The 20,467-nt window shown below is 40.4% G+C and overlaps 1 protein-coding gene across 1 annotated transcript; it reads left to right on the top strand.

Moving 5' to 3' along the window:
* The first annotated feature begins 428 nt into the window (after window positions 1-428).
* LOC109037270 (dopaminechrome tautomerase) lies at window positions 429-20,208 on the top strand. The gene is made up of 6 exons (XM_019051862.2): window positions 429-758; window positions 8,032-8,298; window positions 12,302-12,514; window positions 13,895-14,131; window positions 16,623-16,924; window positions 19,602-20,208. Exons 2-6 carry the CDS (start codon window positions 8,032-8,034, stop codon window positions 19,951-19,953), a joined length of 1,371 nt encoding a protein of 456 aa, XP_018907407.2. The 5' UTR covers window positions 429-758; the 3' UTR covers window positions 19,954-20,208.
* The last annotated feature ends 259 nt before the right edge of the window (window positions 20,209-20,467 follow it).

Raw genomic sequence — 20,467 nt, 5'->3', positions numbered from 1 at the left:
AAAAAAGTCGCTTGAATCTAATAACATTGACAAAAAAAAATACTCTTGATTCAATCGGATTTTTGCTTAAATCAAAAGGAAATCCGCTTAAATTAAGAGGCTTGGTTCTTGATTTAAGCAAAAATCCGATTGAATCAAGAGTATTTTTTCTTGCCGATGTTTTTAAGAGTCTGGACTCTAGATCCAATGTGTTTTTTTTTTCCAGTGCACCTTAATTTCATCCGTCCAAGAAAAAAAGGAGAAATTAAAACATTTCAAAGATCTGCTGGACTAGTGACCAGAGAAGCAAATCCATCATCCTCACGAGAAACAGGGTAATTCCTTAACCCATTGTCATAATTTGAACGTTGCCCTGTGCGTTACCGGCTTCGAAATCCCGCACTGGTTATATAAGCACTTTCCAATTCCCCGCTCATCACCCCTAACTCTTCGTATAACCCTCAATAAGGGCTTCGATCTGGCAACCCGGGAAAGGCTACCGACATTGGGCCAATAGCAGGAGAGGATTCTAAAGGGCTGCGCACCAGCTCCAACCCTACTTACGTAACCCTTAAGCGTACAAGTATTGGTGCGGCTTTCCGCGCTTGGTCAATCCAACGTCAATTGCGCTGACGGCAGGTTCAGCGGGCAGTGTGACATCTAGCGCGATTTAAGATTTGATTTTCGAGTCGTCTTTTTTCCGGTCGGTGCGCGTGTTGTTTCTGTGCTATACTGTGTCCGTGATCTCCTCTCTGTGTCGTCTCTACAGTGGATTAAAGGTATTATAAACAGTTCATATTTCTGTGTGCTTCTGTAAATTTCTATTGGTATCCTAGACAAATTTTTCTGCAGATTAAAATAGAGTAAAGCTGACATATTCTTTTGAGAAGAAATATTCTTCATATATAGCCACTCTTTAATATCCAAGAAAATAGATTTTGAAGTATCACCAATGTATCCATGTGTCCGAAGGCACTAAAATTTATTTGATCCTCTCGTGGGTAAGTCCCGTTTGCTTTGGTGCAATGCCCGCATACATTTTGTTAAATCCACCAACCTTACAATATACCTGTCGCAGGCAAATAGTGAAATCAGGCATTTTATCAAATGCCTAGGCAGATAGTCAAATTTTGACGGTCTAAACATTTTTGTGAATTTATGGCGAAGAGTTCACGATTTTTCACTATTTTTGGAAAAATAACTCATCAAACCTACGGACTCTTTTTGTCTCTTCCTCTTCAATTACTTCTCATATTTTTAAATGTTGAAATTCCAAAAATTCTGTATTTTACGACATGCTGAAAATTTCAAGATCAGTGTCTCTTCAGGAGCTAAAGATTGTTTAAAATACTATATTGTGCGTGCAAATTTTTAACTGAGAATTTTTTCTTGCAGGAGGAATGAATTATTTTGTCTGAAATAAGGAAAAGAATCAAAATTTCAATCTAAGTTAGAATATTTGACTATTTGCCTGGGCATTTGATAAAATGCCTGATTTTACTATTTGCCTGCGACATACCTATTTCGAATCTGATGAGATAGTAAAAGCGGTTTGTTATACATTATTCTTGGTGGAGCATTCTATCGAGTCATAAAATTCCCTAAAATTTGAAAGGCATTCAGTTTTAGAAGAAAATGTTAAAAGTTTTAAGCACACAGTCCTTCAAGTGGAAGAAACCTTACAACTATACTTTTTCAACCTTTTTTCTGTTTTCCATTGATAATGCGTGAGACTTTAGGCGAAACATCCCAACTTTTTTTGCTTCAACGTCAGCCTTTTATACTCACGTCGTCTTCTATTAGGTTACATTATTTCGAGCTACGTTAAATTTACTACTTATACATGTGTATACATGTAATGACTTTTATTACAAAACTATTTTTCGGTGTTCTCGTGGAAATCATGTAGAAATAACGCGTGTTTAACAATTTTTATCGTGGGAGACAGGATATTGTACGTAAATTTTGATGAAAATTTAACGGTCATCTCCGTGTGAATCTCCTTAAATTGTTCGGTACTCTTAATGAGATTTCCACACAAAAAAACTGAATAAAATTATGAGCTTGTGCGTCTTCACGAATTATTGAGGTAATGGATGAAAATTATGTTCTTAGTTGATTTAGATTTCAGTCCATTCAGTACATTACAATTTAAGAATAAGCACCTACGTTTTTTTGGTCCAACTACTTTTGCACTTCGATTTGAAAGGACGAATTTTCTCTAATTGAACATTCGTATCGTCAACGGTACCTATCAAGTTCTCATTTTCAATTTATGAGTTATCTTTTACAGTCCTCATAAACTGTGCCCCTAAAATAAACTTTCTGTAGGCCTCTTAGTCGAAAGACAAAATAGAATTGTCTCGCCAAGGGATCAGACTATCCTGCCATGCTATGGAAAACCGCCGTATGAAATGTTTATTCTCGAGAAGATTTATGAATATTTTCTCTTGAAATTATCAGATGATTTAGATTTAATCACGAAGAATATATTCCAAAAAATTGAACGGAAAATATTCACTAGTTTTCCTGAAAATTCGTATTTAGTCAAAGGAATTTGGCAACTGATAAAGGTGCATACGGCGTTTTTCCTTAGCGCGGTAGATTGTCAAAAGATTGTCGGTCAGCGGCACGGGGAGTTTAAAATAGGCCGAAAACCGATGATTTCTCAAGCATGCAACGTCTGAATATTGGGATCAAGAATGATCAGCATTTTTCACAATAAATATTGAGGATGATACAACTCAGATCCTCAAGTTGTAAAACGGTTTAGAGAGCCATTGAATGTATAAATGTGTGAAATAATAATTAAACTTCAGAGTGCATCTAGAAGTTAGTATTTCTGCTTCATTTTAGGAACAGAACTGTGCCATTAATCTTCAAGTGCATACTGAAGCTAGCCAGAAAATACCAGAAATTGTAGTTTTTTCTTGCGAAACAGTGGCGAGGCGTGAATGATCGATTATCGATATTCCCCCATTTGAGCTGTGGTAAAGAATCGATTATTAGGGTATTCTCTGCGATCACCTTAATAATCAATCCTTTTCCGTGAGTTTAAATGGTAGATGAATCGATTTATTGCAAAGCACGCCATGCCACTGTTGCGAAATGCAGTCCAATTCAGAGACTTTAACGCTCGGTAGCAAAAAAGTCAACTCAAGTAAAGGGGTCGATTTATTTTATATTTTCAGTTGGGTGACTTTTAAACTATGGCTCAACCTCGTAGCCCGTGAAAGAGTATCATTGGATTACAATACCTCACCATTTTTTCACGATTACTGCGCTAGAAAGTTTTGAACCAAGTTGCGACTTACTACAGCAAGTCGCGGCCTTAGGAAAATGTCCCTCCTCTCGCATCTTTTCACGGATAATGAAGAATTGTTCCTTTTACAATTTTCATAGTTGATTCCACGTCTTACCTATTTTCTCAGTCGTAGTTACAATGTTATTTTACTTTCGTCGTAGCAAGTAGTTTGGTTCTAGTAACAATGCCTCGGTTCTGAAAACAATGTTGCATTATTAACGAGACCGACATAATTATTACCACAAAAGAACAGGTTTAATCACGACTAGAAAAGTAGGTACAGTGCTTGGAATCCACCCTGAGCATTGTAAGAGCAACGATTGTTTCTCTCCATGTTCGGAGACCTGTTGGCCAACCTCAGACCGACAGATCATCGTCCTTTTCACAATTCCGTCCTTTTCTCAATTCAAATCAATTCTCCGTCCTGAGAATCGGAAGCGAAATATGAAGATGGAGAAAAGAAGGAAAAAGAAAAGAAGAAACAACATAGATTCATATTCTTGCTTAGCCTTATGTTCCGGGGGAAAACATTGAATAGCTCAGGATGTTCCAGGGAATCAAACTTTTCATAGAACGGGCTGTTTTGGGAGAACTCAATTTTCCAGAAAACCTGTGTATGATGGGGGGACTTTTCATTTACTTTTGAGTTCAGCAGAAAAAATATACCGGGATCCGATTTAAGTACGTCTGTACCCCAAAATCTAATTACCTCTCCAAGTTGAAATAGTGTATAAAATTAAAATTCAGAAAGGTTGAAATGTCAATATTTTTTGTGGTTGGCCTCTTCAGGCCCCTACCCCACTAAGTTCCGGGTGGAGGGGGGGGGTGTTATTCCATACCCTCACATCCCCCCGTGAATGGGCGTATACCTCTCCAAGAAGGCTTACTTCTTTCCCACTCCCAAATTAAAAGTTCACGAGTTGCACGAGATTCGTACCATTATCCTAAGCTTTGTCCCTCGCGATATCTTCAAATCTGTCAGCTATTTAGAGACACTCCAGATCAAGAAACCACCAGTTATAACATGAGTTCATTCCTTTTTTCGATCATGATAGAGGTTACAACGATTGATTGCGTTTGTGCCATTTTACAATCGTGCCACTAAAACTTCACCTTCTTCTCGCAGCAAAAGTTCAGCAATGTCAAAGCCATTTTCGTTCACCCAGTCAGTAATGAGAGCATGATTACATGTTTCATCCTCCGCCGAGAAAGAAAAACGCAAAGATTTTCTATGCTCCTGGAAACCTCTTCTTGCAAAATCTTGCAACATGGAATATCTCCAATTGCATAATTGCAAACTAATGTTCGTCAGATGAGCTAACCGTTTACGGATTGCGGATACTCGCCTCTCGTCAGTTTTACTCACGCTACTACTAGTTCTCGATCAATGAAACGCATCAAATAAAATACGAAGTCGTTACGGTGCAGAAATGACCTTAATAACTCGGGAGGTGGGTGCAAGGAGAGTTCTTGGCCTCTATGAACCTTTTTGTAGAAAACGGCTTTTCTGATTTCCAAGTAATGCCTCGAAGATTTTGTCTTAAGGTGATTCGATGGACGCCATATTTTGTGTCAGAACTACGTGCGATATATCGCAGCGATTGGCTCTATTTTTTCAGCTACTAATCATTTTCTCGAATTTTGAGATCGCAATTCTGTTGTCAGGAGACTGAAGCACTCACTTACCAATTTTAACAAAGAAATTCAACGTAATAGAGGCGTAGTTTTTTTAGAGAGGAAATATCGCATTCGAGTGCAGTTTCGATATCAGTATCGAATGCGATTTTTTCTCTCTAAAAAAAACCCGCGCCTTTATTACGTTGAATTTGTTTGTAAAAATTGGTAAGTGAGTGCTTTAGTCTCCTGACAACAGAATTGCGATCTCAAAATTTGAGGAAAGTAACGAGTAGCTGAAAAAATGGAACCAATTGATGCGATATATCGCACGTAGTTCTGACACAAAATATGGCGTCCATCGAATCACCTTAAGACAAAATCTTCGAGGCATTACTTAGAAATCAGAAAAGCCGTTTTCTACAAAAAGGTTCATAGAGGCCAAGAACTCTCCTTACACCCACCTCCCGAGTTATTAAAGTCATTTCTGCACCGTAACGACTTCGTATTTTATTTGATGCGTCTAACACAAGATATGGCGTCCATCGAATCACCTTAAATTGTAAATCGCCCTTAAGAATTTAGCACTCTACGCAAGTTTTTTTCGGTGCTTTTTGATATCCCCCCCTCTCCATTCTCCTCACCTAAAAACTACCTACTGGACAGTATCTAATCAGATTTTATTCCTCTATCTGGTGATTGTGTGCCCTGAATATAACCGGTTCAAATTTTAAATATATTTACTTAGAACTACATTTTCGAACTGCAGCTTATCGAGCCATCGCAACACCGGTTTGGTGTTGAATTTTTTGACATTTACTGTCCCAAAAAATTGGGAACTCTCATACTAATCTAGTACCCTTTTTCTGTGGGCGATCAATACTCTTGTCAATGTGCTAGCATGTATTTAAGAAAACGCTCACTTCTCGGGCCAACGATTTTTACATCCTTTCAGATTTGTCAGCCAGATTAGACGAGCGGACCAGCACAAATGAGGCTTTATTGACGAGGCTGACCTTACATCGACAATGCATCATGTAATAATTTTGATGAAACGAATAAGAATTCTAAATGTCTTCTCTTGCTGTAAATTGGCCACGTTATGCAATTCCCGCGTATTGAACTGCCTTGAAAAATCGTCATGTTTTCGTTGAGGCATCAGGAGCTTAATAATTCCGAGAAAAAAAAAAACCTCATCGACTAAAATACTGAGAAGCACATAATCTGGTACTAATATTTTTTTTCCAAAAAAAATCTCAATCATTTGAATAACAACTTTTAAAAAGAGTAGATGTCAGTATCCGATATTTTCAAGATCGTGAAATCCTTTTATTTTATTGATTAGGCAAGAGAACAAATGAGGGGCTTGGAGAACAAGGCGCATGGGTACAGTTTTTGCTATTCCGAAAAATACACTTGGTTCTTATGGCGGAAGAAAAGTTCAAAATGAATTTTTGATGCTTCAAAATTGGAATTTGGGAAGAAAATGTTCACAGAATTCGCACTAGATTCACTTGAAATCATTGGTATCTCCATTTTTTCAAAAACTGCACTTATACGCCTTGTCCTCCAATCACTTCAAATGCATTCATGAGATTTTCCTCCAAAAAAATGTGGAAGAAAAATTGTGGTGAGAAGAATGAAGAGAATCTCTTATAATCGTAATCAACTTTTGGAGGAAGTAAAGAGGGGACGAAATCTTCTTTCAATAATTTATTCACATATTATCCCATTTTGAAAACGAACGCACTCCGGTTAATGAAGACGTAACATTTGATTTGAGTGCGCGGGGGGGGGGGGGGGGGGGATCAATTGTCATTTCTCACCCCTTTCTTGGCGATTTACACTGGATCTAGCTGAGAACTTGTATCGGCTACATATGACCCGAGAACGAACCAAAACAGCTGGCAATTGAACTTTTTTAGGACATTGGTGAACGCGCTTTGTCGGAATCCCAAAATCCGAATTTTTGACCTTTGCCTCATAATGAAGTTGTCATATGTAGTCTATTTTTCAAGAGATTTCAGTATAACAACATTAAAAATAATCAATTTGAAGTCGTTTTTGGCACCAATTCCCCGTGTGGACAGATGTTTTTTTTTCTCCTCTCGTGGCGTATAACTCAAGTTTTTTTACGGCGTTATATAAACATAGAGACAAAATTATGGTGAATGACAGCGATTAGGAAAAAATCATGGGCCGAATTTTTTCTGCTTTTTATAGGTTGACCGTCCTGCGAATTAGGAGCTTGGTTTAGCGTGAAATTAGGAATTAGGTCAGCTTTTCGTGAATGTGTGATCAATTCATTCATAAAAACAAACACTCGCTTCGTAGACACACCATAGACACTATCCATGGACAATTGGACATGCTAAAAAAATTCCATCGCATATTCGGTTCGAGGCACAAGATCACCTTTCCAAACGAGTCACAAGGAGAAGTTAGTTTCGTTAAAAAAAAAAAAAAAGCAAGCAATCCATCATACACCGGTTTTTTTTTAGACTTGCAGGAAAAATTAAAATTTTCCTAGAAAATTAGCTTCCCCCAAGTTGGGAAACCTAAAAAAGTGATAAAATACAACATATCATTTCGAAGAGGCGTTGAAAAAAGTTTGGCTCCGATATATTAGTAGTATCAGTATATCGATAATTTTTAATATCCCCGCAAAAACCTTAAAGTACTTTTAATTTTGAACTTTTAAATTTATTTGTCAATTTTCTATTTGCAAGGAACATGTACTTCCAACAAGTCTGAAACCAGGTGCATTTTAATAAATAGTACAAGGTAGAGAATTAACTCGTTTTTCAAACCAGAATAAGAGATTTCGTGTTAGAGACAGCTGATATCTTCTTAGATCTCAATTGCAAGCAAAAAAAATTATCATCATTAAAATTAAAACTAATTCTCAAAAGTTGTATCCAACTACCTGATGACATTTCGCAAAAACTCTCGTGGGAATCTCACTGAATCCTCTAATTCTAGTGGGAGCAACTTAAGACTTGACTTAATAAACTATTACCAAATGCTTTTTGTTCCGAGGCCTCTCGGGGGGCAGTATGATCTTAACTCTGACCTTACTTTTTCAACTCCAGTGCTTTAAGATTCATCGCTAAACTGAATTTTTCTTGACACAGATGTTTCTCGCGGTTGGTGTTTTGTGGACCTTGGCGCTAGCGTCAGCACAGCAGCTAAATTTGGTTCACGAATGGAATTTGGTGAATTACAACACTCCGCGCGGCTACCCCGGTCAAGAGTTTTTCTTGGCCAACAGGACCATAATAACCAGTACAGAGGTTGGTTTCGATCGTCAATTCTTCGCCATCCCGAAAATTTGGTCCGACAACCCAGCGACACTTGTCTCCATTCCTAAGAACTCCGCTGAGAAAGGACCTATCTTTGAGGTGAGTAGTTATTCTTTAGAATGGTATGTGGTATGTAGGGATGTGTTACAACTCTTACAGGCTGCGAGATGCAATTCATTTTGCTGACAAATGGAAGAACCGTATACGATCCGCAAAAATTATCCAATTTGTATTCTGAGTATTATTATTTTGTCCCAACGATTATCCGAGAACCATCAGTAACTTCAAAATTTTACTCAAGGTTTTTTTTTCTTTTCAAAATTTCAGAATTAAGATTGTACTGTTTCTATGCGTTTGATGGCATACTGAGTCCATTACAAAAGTTACAAAAAAAATCATGAAATATCATTATGTAAAGTTTTGCGAGATGTTGCAGCTCTGGGATGGTCAATGTTCGTTACACTTGAGGATTTACGAGCATCTGTGAGAGAAGGAACTAAGTTAAGGAACTTGAGAATGCAAGTTTTCAAAGAAAAGCACTAAATTTTAAGTTGCAATCAAGTCAATGCATGTTTGTGATATTAAAGGCGTAAATTACATATTGACGAGTAAAAAAAAAAAAAAAAAAAAGCATACCTTCATTTCAACTTCACAACATCTCCGACTTTGTTCATTTTCTTAAAATTCTAACCAAAACAATAGATTCACCACCCACCCGAAACTTCCATTTTCCAAGAATTCCCGATCGATTTTGTGAATATCTTAACGTGGCACTTTCACTGGTAAAAAAAAAAAACCTCTTGGACCAATGCAGCATTGCATTGACTTAAGAGTGCAGTTTCTTGTCGCCGGATTTAAGAGTCTTGAACTCTTGTTTCAAGCGTATTTTGCATTGATTCAAGCGGATTTTGCATTGAAACAAGAGTCCAGACTCTTAAATCCGGCGACAAGAAACTGCACTCTTGAACCAAGAGGTTTTTTTTTTTACCAGTGTAAATTTTATTACTCTTTTTTTTCCTTTTTTTTTTATCGTGAGAGGACAGGGAATTTGTGTCTTCATGTAAGCTATATCGCGAAAGTGCTTAGAATTTCACCATATCCATGCGATTTCGGCATTCGAGTGAGCTAGTTTTTCGTGGTGAGCATTCGCTTCAACCAGTGCCGAGGCGTGAATGATTGATTTATCGATATTTCCTCATTTGATGATGAGGCAAAGGATCGATTATTAAGGTGTTCGTGCCAGATCGATCTTTTTTCATGGGTTTGAATCGCAGATCAATCGATGTATCGAAAATCATGCCACACCGCTGGATTTGACGATCTTGGCGATCCGCCGCGGACGCCTTGATCCATCGTAAGTTCCATCATTTCGCATGATTACACCATATTTCATCTAGGGAAATTTGGCAACATTTCGACGTTGATATGGCGTTTTTCCTGAGTACAGGAGAATGGAACCTGCTTATTGGAGATGCATTCCGCGTGTTAATTTCTTCTAATTGCGATTATTCAATCGATACACTTTCTCGGTCCGGGCGCGGACAGGCCTTCACCGGGCACGTCCGATTGTATGATCAGCTGATTTTGAGTCCGTTCACAACTTTTTCCCTGATTTTAGTGTCTTACTTACTCTCGATCGATACCGCGAGAACTGTCGTCATTTATGTAATGTCATGCAGGGCGCCGCACAGTGGACCGAGTCAATTAGAGAGGTCGGACATGAAATTTTTTACTAAAACTGCAAATTTTGATGCTTATTTCGTCACATTTTTAACTGTAAGGGGTGTTACTGGAAGCAAATTTTACGAGGAAACCAATGAAACCACTCTCAGAACCTCAAAGCTTTGTATAAACGGAGATATACGCGTTTAAAGTTTCCAAATTGTGTCCGACCTCTCCTATTGACTCGATCCATTGTGCGCCGCGAACCGGGGGCGAGGCGTGAATGATCGATTACTTTCGATATTTTCGCATCAGAAGCTATGATGGTAAAAAATCGATTATTAAGGCGTTCGTTGCGAACACCCATTTATCGATCCTTTTCTATAAGTTTAAATGGCAAATCAATCGATTTATCGCAAAGCCACCATGCCACCGCCGCGAACCCAGCTTAGGCGTAAAGGCGAATGGACCATGGACCAATAATTAGATTTGTCCATTTTGCAATTATTTTTTCTTTCGAATTTTTGGGTGGATGCCGATGCATTTTTTGACGGTAGTATTCCGAAAAGTATTGAAAAAATAAAAAAAAGTATACGAATAAAATAAAACTCCACTGAAACGGCTGTAGCAGACATTCATACATTCTTTTTAATTGCTCATCCAAGAGTTATATATTTTTTTTAATTTTTAAAATTTATAATCTGTTCTACGCGAAATTTTGATGAGAATCATGACCTGTGTGATACTTTAATTTTGGCCCGACCGAATGATCCATCGCTTATAGATTTCCATCAGCTCACGTCCTTAAAGAAACTCTTCATATGGTCACCTTCCGGCCAAAGTATCACGAGCGCCATGCGACGTTTCAACAATTTTGCAGTGGCGTGGCGTGCTTTGCGATAAATCGATTGCCATGACATTTAAACCTATGGAAAAGGATCGATAAACAGGGTGTTCGCAGCGAACACCTTGATAATAGATTCTTCACCATAGGTTTAAATGGCATAACATCGATACATCGCAATGCACGCCACGCCACTGCACTTTTGCCACAATTTTATTTTTTTACAGAGGAATTGTTCAACGAGGCTATCCGAAAATTTCATTGAATTTTCTTTGTGCTGCTAATAAAATTCAGTGAAATTTTCAAACGGATTCAACCAACAATTTCTCTGTAAAAAAATAAAATGGTGGCGGAAATTTGTACCCGTCGCATGGCTTTTGGGATACTTTAGTCGGAGGGTGGCGATATGTTCTTTCAAATGTATTTCATCTTGATGGATCCAGACTCGTCCTCAAAGGAATGACGAGAGGGGTGCGAGTTTATACGACCCGTATTCGAAGCACGCGTGGTTGTGAGCGACGTGAAACGGTTGTCCTTGTCACCAGTCGAAAACGCCTTCAGTTTCGCACCATACTTCACCGCACACACCAGAGTTGAAATATTTGTATCATAAATTGCCACGCAGAATTCTCCGCTTTTCGAACATTCATGAGGTGTATTGTCCGCATTTAGTCGGAAAATCCGTTATGGAAACTGCTTTGATTTATGCGAATCTGGATCTCTCCGAGGGCAAACACTAAGTTAAATCTACACTGTAGGTAAACAAACATCGAGAGTTCAAACACGAGGAGTGCAACTTCAGGATTCAAGTTTCAAGGAGCCTGCGGGCTAGTTGCTCAAATTGATGGTCAAAGCGCTATGGACAAAGAAGATAAAAGGGGTATGGAAGGTTCTTACTGGTGGAGGCGGGTGCTTGTAATGGACAAAGGAGGCAGGTAACAGAACTAACCGACGCGACGGCAACGCTATCAGAGACCCTATACAGTTGGTCCATCATTTTCTCCCTTAGTCTATAGGAACCACCCACTTTAACCAAAAGGATCGCTCCATACTCCCAACGTCTTCTTCGTCTATCGCTTTGTCTATCAGTATCAATAATCAGCCCGCAGAGAGTAGAGCCAGTCCCCCACACGGAAAAAATTAAATTGCTGAAAAAGTGACTGTAACTTTTCAACGTAGATTTTACAAAAAAAAATGCTACTTTAACCACTATTGTAAGTTAATTCAACCACGTAGCATTTTTTTGTTGTAAAATCTACGTCGAAACATTGCAGTCACTTTTTTTGGCGATTTAATTTTTTCCGTGTATTTTATTCAACACAACATAACATAACATTAAAGTCGCTCCTAGAACGCGCTCTGACGTTCTGCGATAGCCGAACGCCACATGTGCCTATCTTCGCAGAGGTTATTAGACGACTGACAACGCAATATCTCCTCGTCAACGCCCTGTCGCCATCCCTTCATGGGACGTCCCCGTCACCTTTTCCCAGGTGAAGAAAAGTCCCCTATTTTATTTATATATTTTAAAATTTTAGCTTTGTTATACAATTTGCGCTTACATCTAATTTTCGTTATTTTTTCTGTTTATCTCAGGCATACCCAAGCTGGGATTGGCACGTACAAGGAGTGAAGGGGCAGCCGAAGACCCCAACCACTTGCTCCGGCTTCGTCAACGTATTCAGACTGCGAGTCGACAGGTGCGGCAGGCTCTGGGCCCTCGACTGTGGAATCCTCGACAGCTACGTTGCACCCGACCCGATCTGCCCGCCAAAATTGATCGCTTTCGATCTTCACACCCACCGAGAGGTAGGCACAAGCACCCGTTTACAACTTTCTGTTGCGCAGAACTGGCGCCTGAGAGAAAATGGCAATTTAAAAAAGAAGAAGAAACAAAAAGGAGAACGCATTTTTTTAACCAGTCGAAAACGCCTTCGATTTTGCGTGATACTTCACCGCTCACACCAGAGTTGACATATTTGTATCATAAATGGACCACTAGACAAGGTACGAATTATAGGATTCTGATACATGTTTCTTAACCAAAATTTTACGCAGAACACGATTCGTGCAACGAAAATGACTGAAACCAACTCCTAACGAAGATATTAACGTTTTTATTTCACATTGGTCATAAGGAATTTGAACTGCCCCCTCACAAGAAACTCAAAGCTCTACGTAAGTCAAATCGCGCACTACAACGGTTTCAGCAATCTTCTCAATCGAGCAATGTTCATTTCCCACCATGCGTTGTTCAAACTACAAGCAATTTGCTATAGCTGAGCCAAAGCGTCAAGATTGAGGTTGCCAGATTTTTATATCGCAGAGACTGTCATGATAAACGTTTAGCGCGCGATGTGAATCACGTAGAGCATTGAGTTTTCATGAGCGGGTGGTTTGAATTGACGCATCAAGAATTATTGAATATCTTCGTAAGGAGTTGATTTCGGTAATTTTCGTTGTGCGCATCGTGTTCTACGTGAAATTTTGGTCAAGAGGCATGTATTAGAATGCTGAAATTCGTACCTCGTCTAGTGGTCCATTGCCGCGCCGAATCCTCCGCTTTTCGAACATTCATTAAGTATATCGTCTCGCATTCAGTCGGAAAAATCTTCACGGAAACTGCTACTATTGTAGCTATGTAATAAACGCTATAGCTGCTGATACAATTGAATTTTATTCACGTGAACATAAAGAATTGGCATTTTTCGGTTTTCGAATATTTTTTATTTGCTCATTCACTTTTTTACATGGAGACCGCATACCGTTCTTTAGATTAACAGTCACGTAAATTCTAATTAGCCTGAAAATGACATGTTTTTTGTTTATTGAAGGGAGGGATTTTTTTTTGTACTACGTATTTTTTCTGTTGGATCACGTGGGGACACTACGGAAAGAGTAGTGGTCTTACGCATGGTTTAGGTCCCGGAGCTAAAATCAGTCCTACGGAAAATATGCGTGATGTGAACTTTTACTGGAGCGAAAAGAAGAGATTTTCCGAATGAAAAATGACTCGAAATTTACGTTACGGACATAGGGAACGTCTGTAAGTGACTTTCAACTTGACAATTTTCTTGCGGGATTTGAGCATCTCTGAAAAAGTAATTTTGTAACCGACCCATTGGTTGCTTTGTTTCGCCTTGCGTGTTTTTCCGTTATGTATCTAATAATTCGATCATGTTCACGCAGGTCAAGAGAATCGAGATCCCAAAGAGCGTGCTCCTGGCCAACTCCTTGTTATCTAACTTCCAAGTCGACGACACCGACGAATTCGGAAACACTCCGGAAGGCAACTGCGACGTTGGACACATCTACATCTCGGATATCGCTGCTCCTGCCGTCATCGTTTACAATGTGAAAACCACGGAAATCTGGAGACACTTCGACCCCGCTTTCTACCCTCACCCAGACCACGGCAAATTCACGGTAAGAACAACGGAAAATTCATTATTTCCAGTACCTTCTCTCTCGAGCTTCAGGGCCGGATTTACCAATAGACTACATAGGCTATAGCCTAGGGCGCAACATTTTGAGGGGCGCAAAATTTTTGAGAATTTATTAAAAAACGTGATTTATTAAAAAAAGGTCTACGTTGTGGTTGACAAAGGTGGTTTTTTAAAGGTGAATTTGAACATTTTCCGGACACCTCACATCCTCCCTCTGATCTGGAGGGGAGGGGCGTCTGAAAGGACCCCCCCCCCCCCACGAGAGCGCCTACTTTTAGGGGCGCCACCCTAAGCTTAGCCTAGGGCGCTAAAAATGTAAATCCGGCCCTGTCGAGCTTACTGAGATTAAGTGAGGTCAAGATATGAATGTGACGTGTCATTTAAAAGGTCCAGTTACACGATCAAATTCAGCCATCAAATTGGGCCTCTCATTGGTCGCATCCTCACCTCAGGTCTTTTTCCACCAACCAGGGCTTCAGTTTGATGGCTCAATTTGATCGTGTAACTAAATCTACAGCGAACGGATCGCATTCTCCCCTAGTTTCTTTTTTTTACTTTTCCCACGGGTGAAAACCCTTCTTTAAAGTGGCTAGGTATTCTATGTAAATTTGATTTTGCTTCGCGCAGAGAAGGAAAACCATGCAAGTTTTTCAGAATTGACATTGCGTGGTTCTCAATTAAAAAATATTAAGTTTGAAAGGAAGTCTACAACGTCACAAAGAGAGGTAGGTGGTATGGGAGTCACACCATCGACAAGTCTGCGTCAATGCAACTATTCGTGCTCTCTGGATGTCCGTGTTGCACAGTGGCGTGGCGTGAATTCCGATGTATCGATTGGTATGCCGATTGGTAAACCTATGGAAAAGGATCGATATACAGGGTGTTCGCAGCGAACACCATAATAATATATTATTTACCATAGGTTTGAATGGTATTACAATTGGACCACATTTTGCAATAAGGAACCACTATTTCTGGCTCATTTTAGAAACAACATACATGCCATTGGTGACCCTATGTAGAAAAGTGCTTTCATAAAAGAGCCAGATATAGTGGCTCCTTATTGCAAAACGTGATCCAATTGATACGTCGCAACTCGCGCCACGCCACTAGTGTTTCAATTGTTGCATGCAGGCGAGACTGAAGGCGCTCTGAGTTGCCTCACACTTTCTAACTCAGCACAGCACGCATTGCATTACTTACGACTCTATGTTGATGGAACACATGCAAGCAACTGTTCTTCCTCCGTCATGCCGTGCTAAGGAAGAACGCCGTATGAGCCTCCAGACGTTGCCATATCTCCGTAGATAAAAAACAAATATACTGGGAAACTTGCAAATATTTTTCTTCAAAATTTTCGGACAATTTTGTTTGGTATTTGATCTAAATTATCTGAAAATTTTAAGAAAAAAAATCCAAACTGTCTTCAAAACTACATGACATATCCGGTGAAATTCGGCAACTCGAAGAATTTACTTGGAACTTGTGAATAATTTTCTTCAAATTTTTCAGACGATTTTGTTTGGTATTTGATCTAAGATATCTGGAATTCTCAAAGAAAAACATGTAAAAATTTCTTCGAAAACACATGTTTTAACCAGTAAAATCTGGCAACTCTCGAATGTACATACACTTGAAAGAAACACATTGGATCTAGAGTCCACTCCGAGAATGAGCCCATCAAAATGTGTCATCGATGAGCGGATGATGTTGATCACAAAGTTAATTTTGAACAGCGACAATCAACGATCACATCGATGACCCATTTTGACAGGCTCATTTCGAGCGTGGCAACCGAACTTGTAAGTAACAGCGATTCTTGAAGATTGGCAACAATATGTTTCCTTTATCGCGAATTACGTCTGACCGCTATACGTCTCTACGCGCGGCCAATCTCTCCGTTTCGTATATCGGCGTCTTGATACCACAATTCGGGGTCTAGGGATGTGCGTGTTGCATGTCAAAAATTGAAGGCGTTTCTCATAACATCGCCTCGACAGAACTAACACCAAAATTAGAGGCTCAAATTAAGAGGCTTGGTTCTCCACGTTCTAATCCACGTCCCCATGTCCTCTTTCCTCTTCCTCAAGTCCTTTATCAATCGCCTGGCCCAGTCTCACTGGAAAAAAAAACAAATTGGATCTAGAGTCCAGACTCTTAAAAACATCTACAAGAAAAAATACTCTTGATTCAAGGATTTTTGCTTAAATCAAGAACCAAGCCTCTTAATTTGAGCGGATTTCCTTTTGATTTAAGCTTAAATCTGATTGAATCAAGAGGTTTTTTTCTTGTCAATGTTTTCAAGAATCTGGACTCTAGATCCAATGTGTTACATTACACTAGTACACACACAGTACACATTACACTGCCCCCCCCCCCCCAGTGTACGACGTTTTTCTTTAGCACGGCAGTGTTCTTGTGAATGTATCCTTGACTCGTTGTATTAATTTGATGGATTTTCTTGATTCCAGGTGGCCGGCGATTCGTTTGTCCTCATGGACGGAATCATCGGAACAGCCCTATCGAACCCGGGTCCTCAGCGGGACTTCTTCTGGCATCCGATGTCCTCGAACAGCATCTTCGCGGTGAGCACGGCCGCCCTGAAGGTCCCGCCAGCGGCCTCCGACCCTGACCCGCTCCCAGTGAGGAAGCTCGGCGAGAAGTCCTCGCAGTCCATCCCGTTGGCCTACGACCCGGTCACCGAGGCCCTCGTCTTCAGCCCCGCCACCGAGTGCGCTCTCGTCTCCTGGAAGCTCGGAGAAAAGAACTACCGGTGAGTCATACCCCCATACCGCAAAACAGGATTTGCACACAGAAAAAAAAATCTCGGTGTATTTACTAAGAAAAGGGTAAAATTACCAAGAATTCAGGGTTCTACTTGATCCCAGTTTTTCTTGGTAAAATTAACATTTACGGAATTGGTAATTTTACCGAGAAATCTCGGTAGAATTATTGAACTTCCTCGGTAATTTTACTGGACCTTGGTAAAAACGCCAATATTTTTTATCGACTGTGGTAGAATTACCGAGATAAAATGGCAAAGTTACCGGGAATTGATTACCAATAAAAGTGGTATTCTTACCTGAAAAAAACAAGAAAAATACCGGTTTTTAGGTGAGCTTACCAGTCGGTCTTGGTAAAATTACCAATAATTGGTAAAAAAAGTAAGGTGGTAAAGGTACCAACGGACCTTCGTAAAAACGCCGAGAATTTTTTTTCAGTGCCCCATACCGCAAAAGAGCGAATTTGCAGGTGTCTGAAATTTGATGCATTTCGTGTTTTAAGTGGAAACTACTGAGTGATGTGAACACGAGGACACCCGTGGGTCAGGAATTGAACAATTATTGGAGAAGATATGACAAAATAATCTAACCTGCTAAAATACAGGTCTTTAAGTGGGAAATGCCGCCAGATGACGCCACTAGGCGGTGCATTTTTTCACTTTCAAATCTATTTTTACACTACCTATTTCCCATATCAGACAAAAATTATAGAAAATACTATGAAACAGGGCCGGATTTACTTACTTGCCGCCCACGGGCCGCCTGTATTTTGCCGCCCCCTTCTCATTCGTTTTGAAACATCAATAAAAACCATCAAGTGAACGTGCCGGAGGGGGAGAGGCGTATAAGACGCGTTTACTTGTGTTGGTCACATTTTTTGCGAAAGCCCAGTCAACACTACTAGCAAAAGTTCACGGAACTTGGCGCGAAAGTAAAGTTCCATAAACCTATCTCTGCATGGATAAGGTCCTACATTTATAGGAATGAACCAAAAAATTATGAAAGAATAAACATAAATGTGGTTTAATAATTTTAACTTCCGCCGCCGCACCGCGCTGACTGTGTTTGGCGGAATGCATGAAGTATTCTTACTGTCTTACATGCGCTATGTGTTTCGGGCCGACCGCTGCTGCAGTGCTGCACGCACAGTGTTTGACGCAATGCGTGAAGTATTCATGCAGTCTTGCAGGCGCTATGCGTTTCACGCTGACCGCAACGACCGCACTGGCTTTGGCGCAATGCGTGAAGTATCCATGCAGTCGTGTAGGCGCTAATATGTGTTACATGCCGACCGTCGCGCCGAGGGTTTCTCCTTTTCATATCACGTTCTCGTCATCATCGCTCTTTGCGCCGCGCCGTTCCAGGCCAAATTCCGTGTTAGGTTTCTCTCTTATAGTCTTAACTCGACTAATTAAAGGCTGTCACAAAAGGACGACAAAATTAGAGATATACTCTCAGGAAATGAGAGATTTTGTCACCTTTTCTCGTTCGTAATTTTTTTTTCCTGAATCCGATTTTTCTTTATAGCTACATCTGAAAAAATTGCAAAATTTGCCGCCTCCTAAATTTGCCGCCATGGGCCGCGGCCCATGTGGCCACCCCCTTAATCCGGCCATGCTATGAAATCAGCTCTTCAAGCACTTTCAGATGAAACAATAAAACAGTTTGCATGCAAATTCTCCATAGGGGAGGTCGGAAAAAATTTGGAAACTTTAAAAGATTATAACTCCGTTTACACACAATTTTAAGGTTCTACAAGTGGTTCCATTGGTTTCCTCATGGGATTTTCTTTTAGGAGCACTCCTCATGATTTAAAATGTGACGAAATAAACGTCAACATTTTCTGTTTCAGTCAGAAATTTTATGTCCGACCTCCGATTGATTCGATCCACTGTGCGCCGACGCACTGTGCGGAACTTCCATAAACGGCGTGGACAAAAATCAAAGGCTGCGTAAAAATAGACCTGCGGAGCCATAAAGGCATGAGATATTCAATTGAGCCTCACTGGACCTTTGTTAAACGAATTTTGACTTTCCCAGCATCCGAGAGCTGGCCACCAATTTTTAAATGCAAATAACTCCGATAGTCTCAAAAATTCGCAAAAGTTCTTATGCGGGATTGAAGATGAGTGCCCAAATGACGGAAAATGTTAACCATCCGGAGGGATATTATTTTGAATTTTTCGAGTACCTGTTTGGATTTAATTTTTTTTTGTTTGATTATTTTTTTTTTACTATCATACATTATTTCCTGAAGTATCAGCAATGGATTTATTCGTTTGTATTTTCCCTTACGAGCGAGTGACTCGTTTGAGGAAAGTTGCGTGTAGGCACTAAAATCGGGCTTGTTGTAGGCGTCCCTACCGGTTTCACTTTTGTTAGTGTATACAAATAAATCCATGACTGATACCTAGGAAAAAACTGCATTTTTATAAACGACGGCCAAAATCGGGGCTAGGTCAAAATGTCCAAAGATCCAAAAAGGCCAAATATCATTAATGCCCGAAAGAGAGATGAGTCCAACGGCGAATACGCTACCGCGCTCTGGGTACCGGAAAATGGCCAAGACGCATCATCTAAATATTTCTTTTAACTTTTACCTCAATATATCAATGAAACTTTTCATGTCTACTTATTAACTCTGGTCTCTTTTTTTCTGTCCGACAGTCTGCTGGCCTACGACCCGGTGACTCTGCAATGGATTTCAGAGATCCGGCCGGCAATCCTGGACGACAACCACATCTGGGTGGTGTCCTCGCGACTCCAGAAGTACGAACACAACACGGTGAACCCGAACGAGGTCAACCAGCGGCTCTTCCGCTTGGAGCGTGCCCAACACCCCCGCAACCTAGGTTTCTCCCCTGTCTCCCCCGACGTCCCCCTGCTCCACCCGGAACCCTTCGCGGCTGCCGTCCCCGACTACCCTCTCCAGAATCATCTCGTCCCCATCCCCCTCCGCCTCGTTCGTGAAACCCAAGAGGAAAGAGAGACACCCCTAGGTCTCGCACGCTTCGCCTAAGATCAGCGATTAGAGGATCGAGCTCAACCCTCCTTTAATGGAGATGTTGCATGAGTGAGGAATTTGCGATTTGACTATTAATTCTTGTGTAAAAGTTCGTGGGAAACACGATGGTGCCACTGGTTTTCTCTGAAATCATCTCCCAAGCTCAAAAAAAGGTCTGAGGTTGAGGCTGAAATGGAGGGGATTATCCCACCCTACCCTGAGAGTCCACGTCTACATCAAGACAAACTCTCCATGCAAAGATAGTGAGGAAATACATTGACAGGGCTGCCACTTTATTTGGGGACTCCAAAACTGAAAACTCGGCATCACTGCTAATGTATTTGCTCCCTATCTTTGCATGGAGAGTTTGTCTTGATGTAGACGTGGACTCTCAGGGTAGGGTGGGATATCCCCTCCATTTTGGCCTCAACTTGAGAGCTTTTCTTGAGCTTAGGAGTTGATTTCAGAGAAAACCAGTGGCACCATCGTGTTTCTCACAAACTTTTACGTAAGAATCAACAGTCAAATC

The sequence above is a fragment of the Bemisia tabaci genome, chromosome 2 (genome assembly GCF_918797505.1).
Source record: "Bemisia tabaci chromosome 2, PGI_BMITA_v3".
NCBI classification, from domain to species: Eukaryota; Metazoa; Arthropoda; class Insecta; order Hemiptera; family Aleyrodidae; genus Bemisia; species Bemisia tabaci.
Note: the sequence above shows the minus strand (reverse complement) of the source record. Positions and strands in the feature narration are given on the sequence as shown.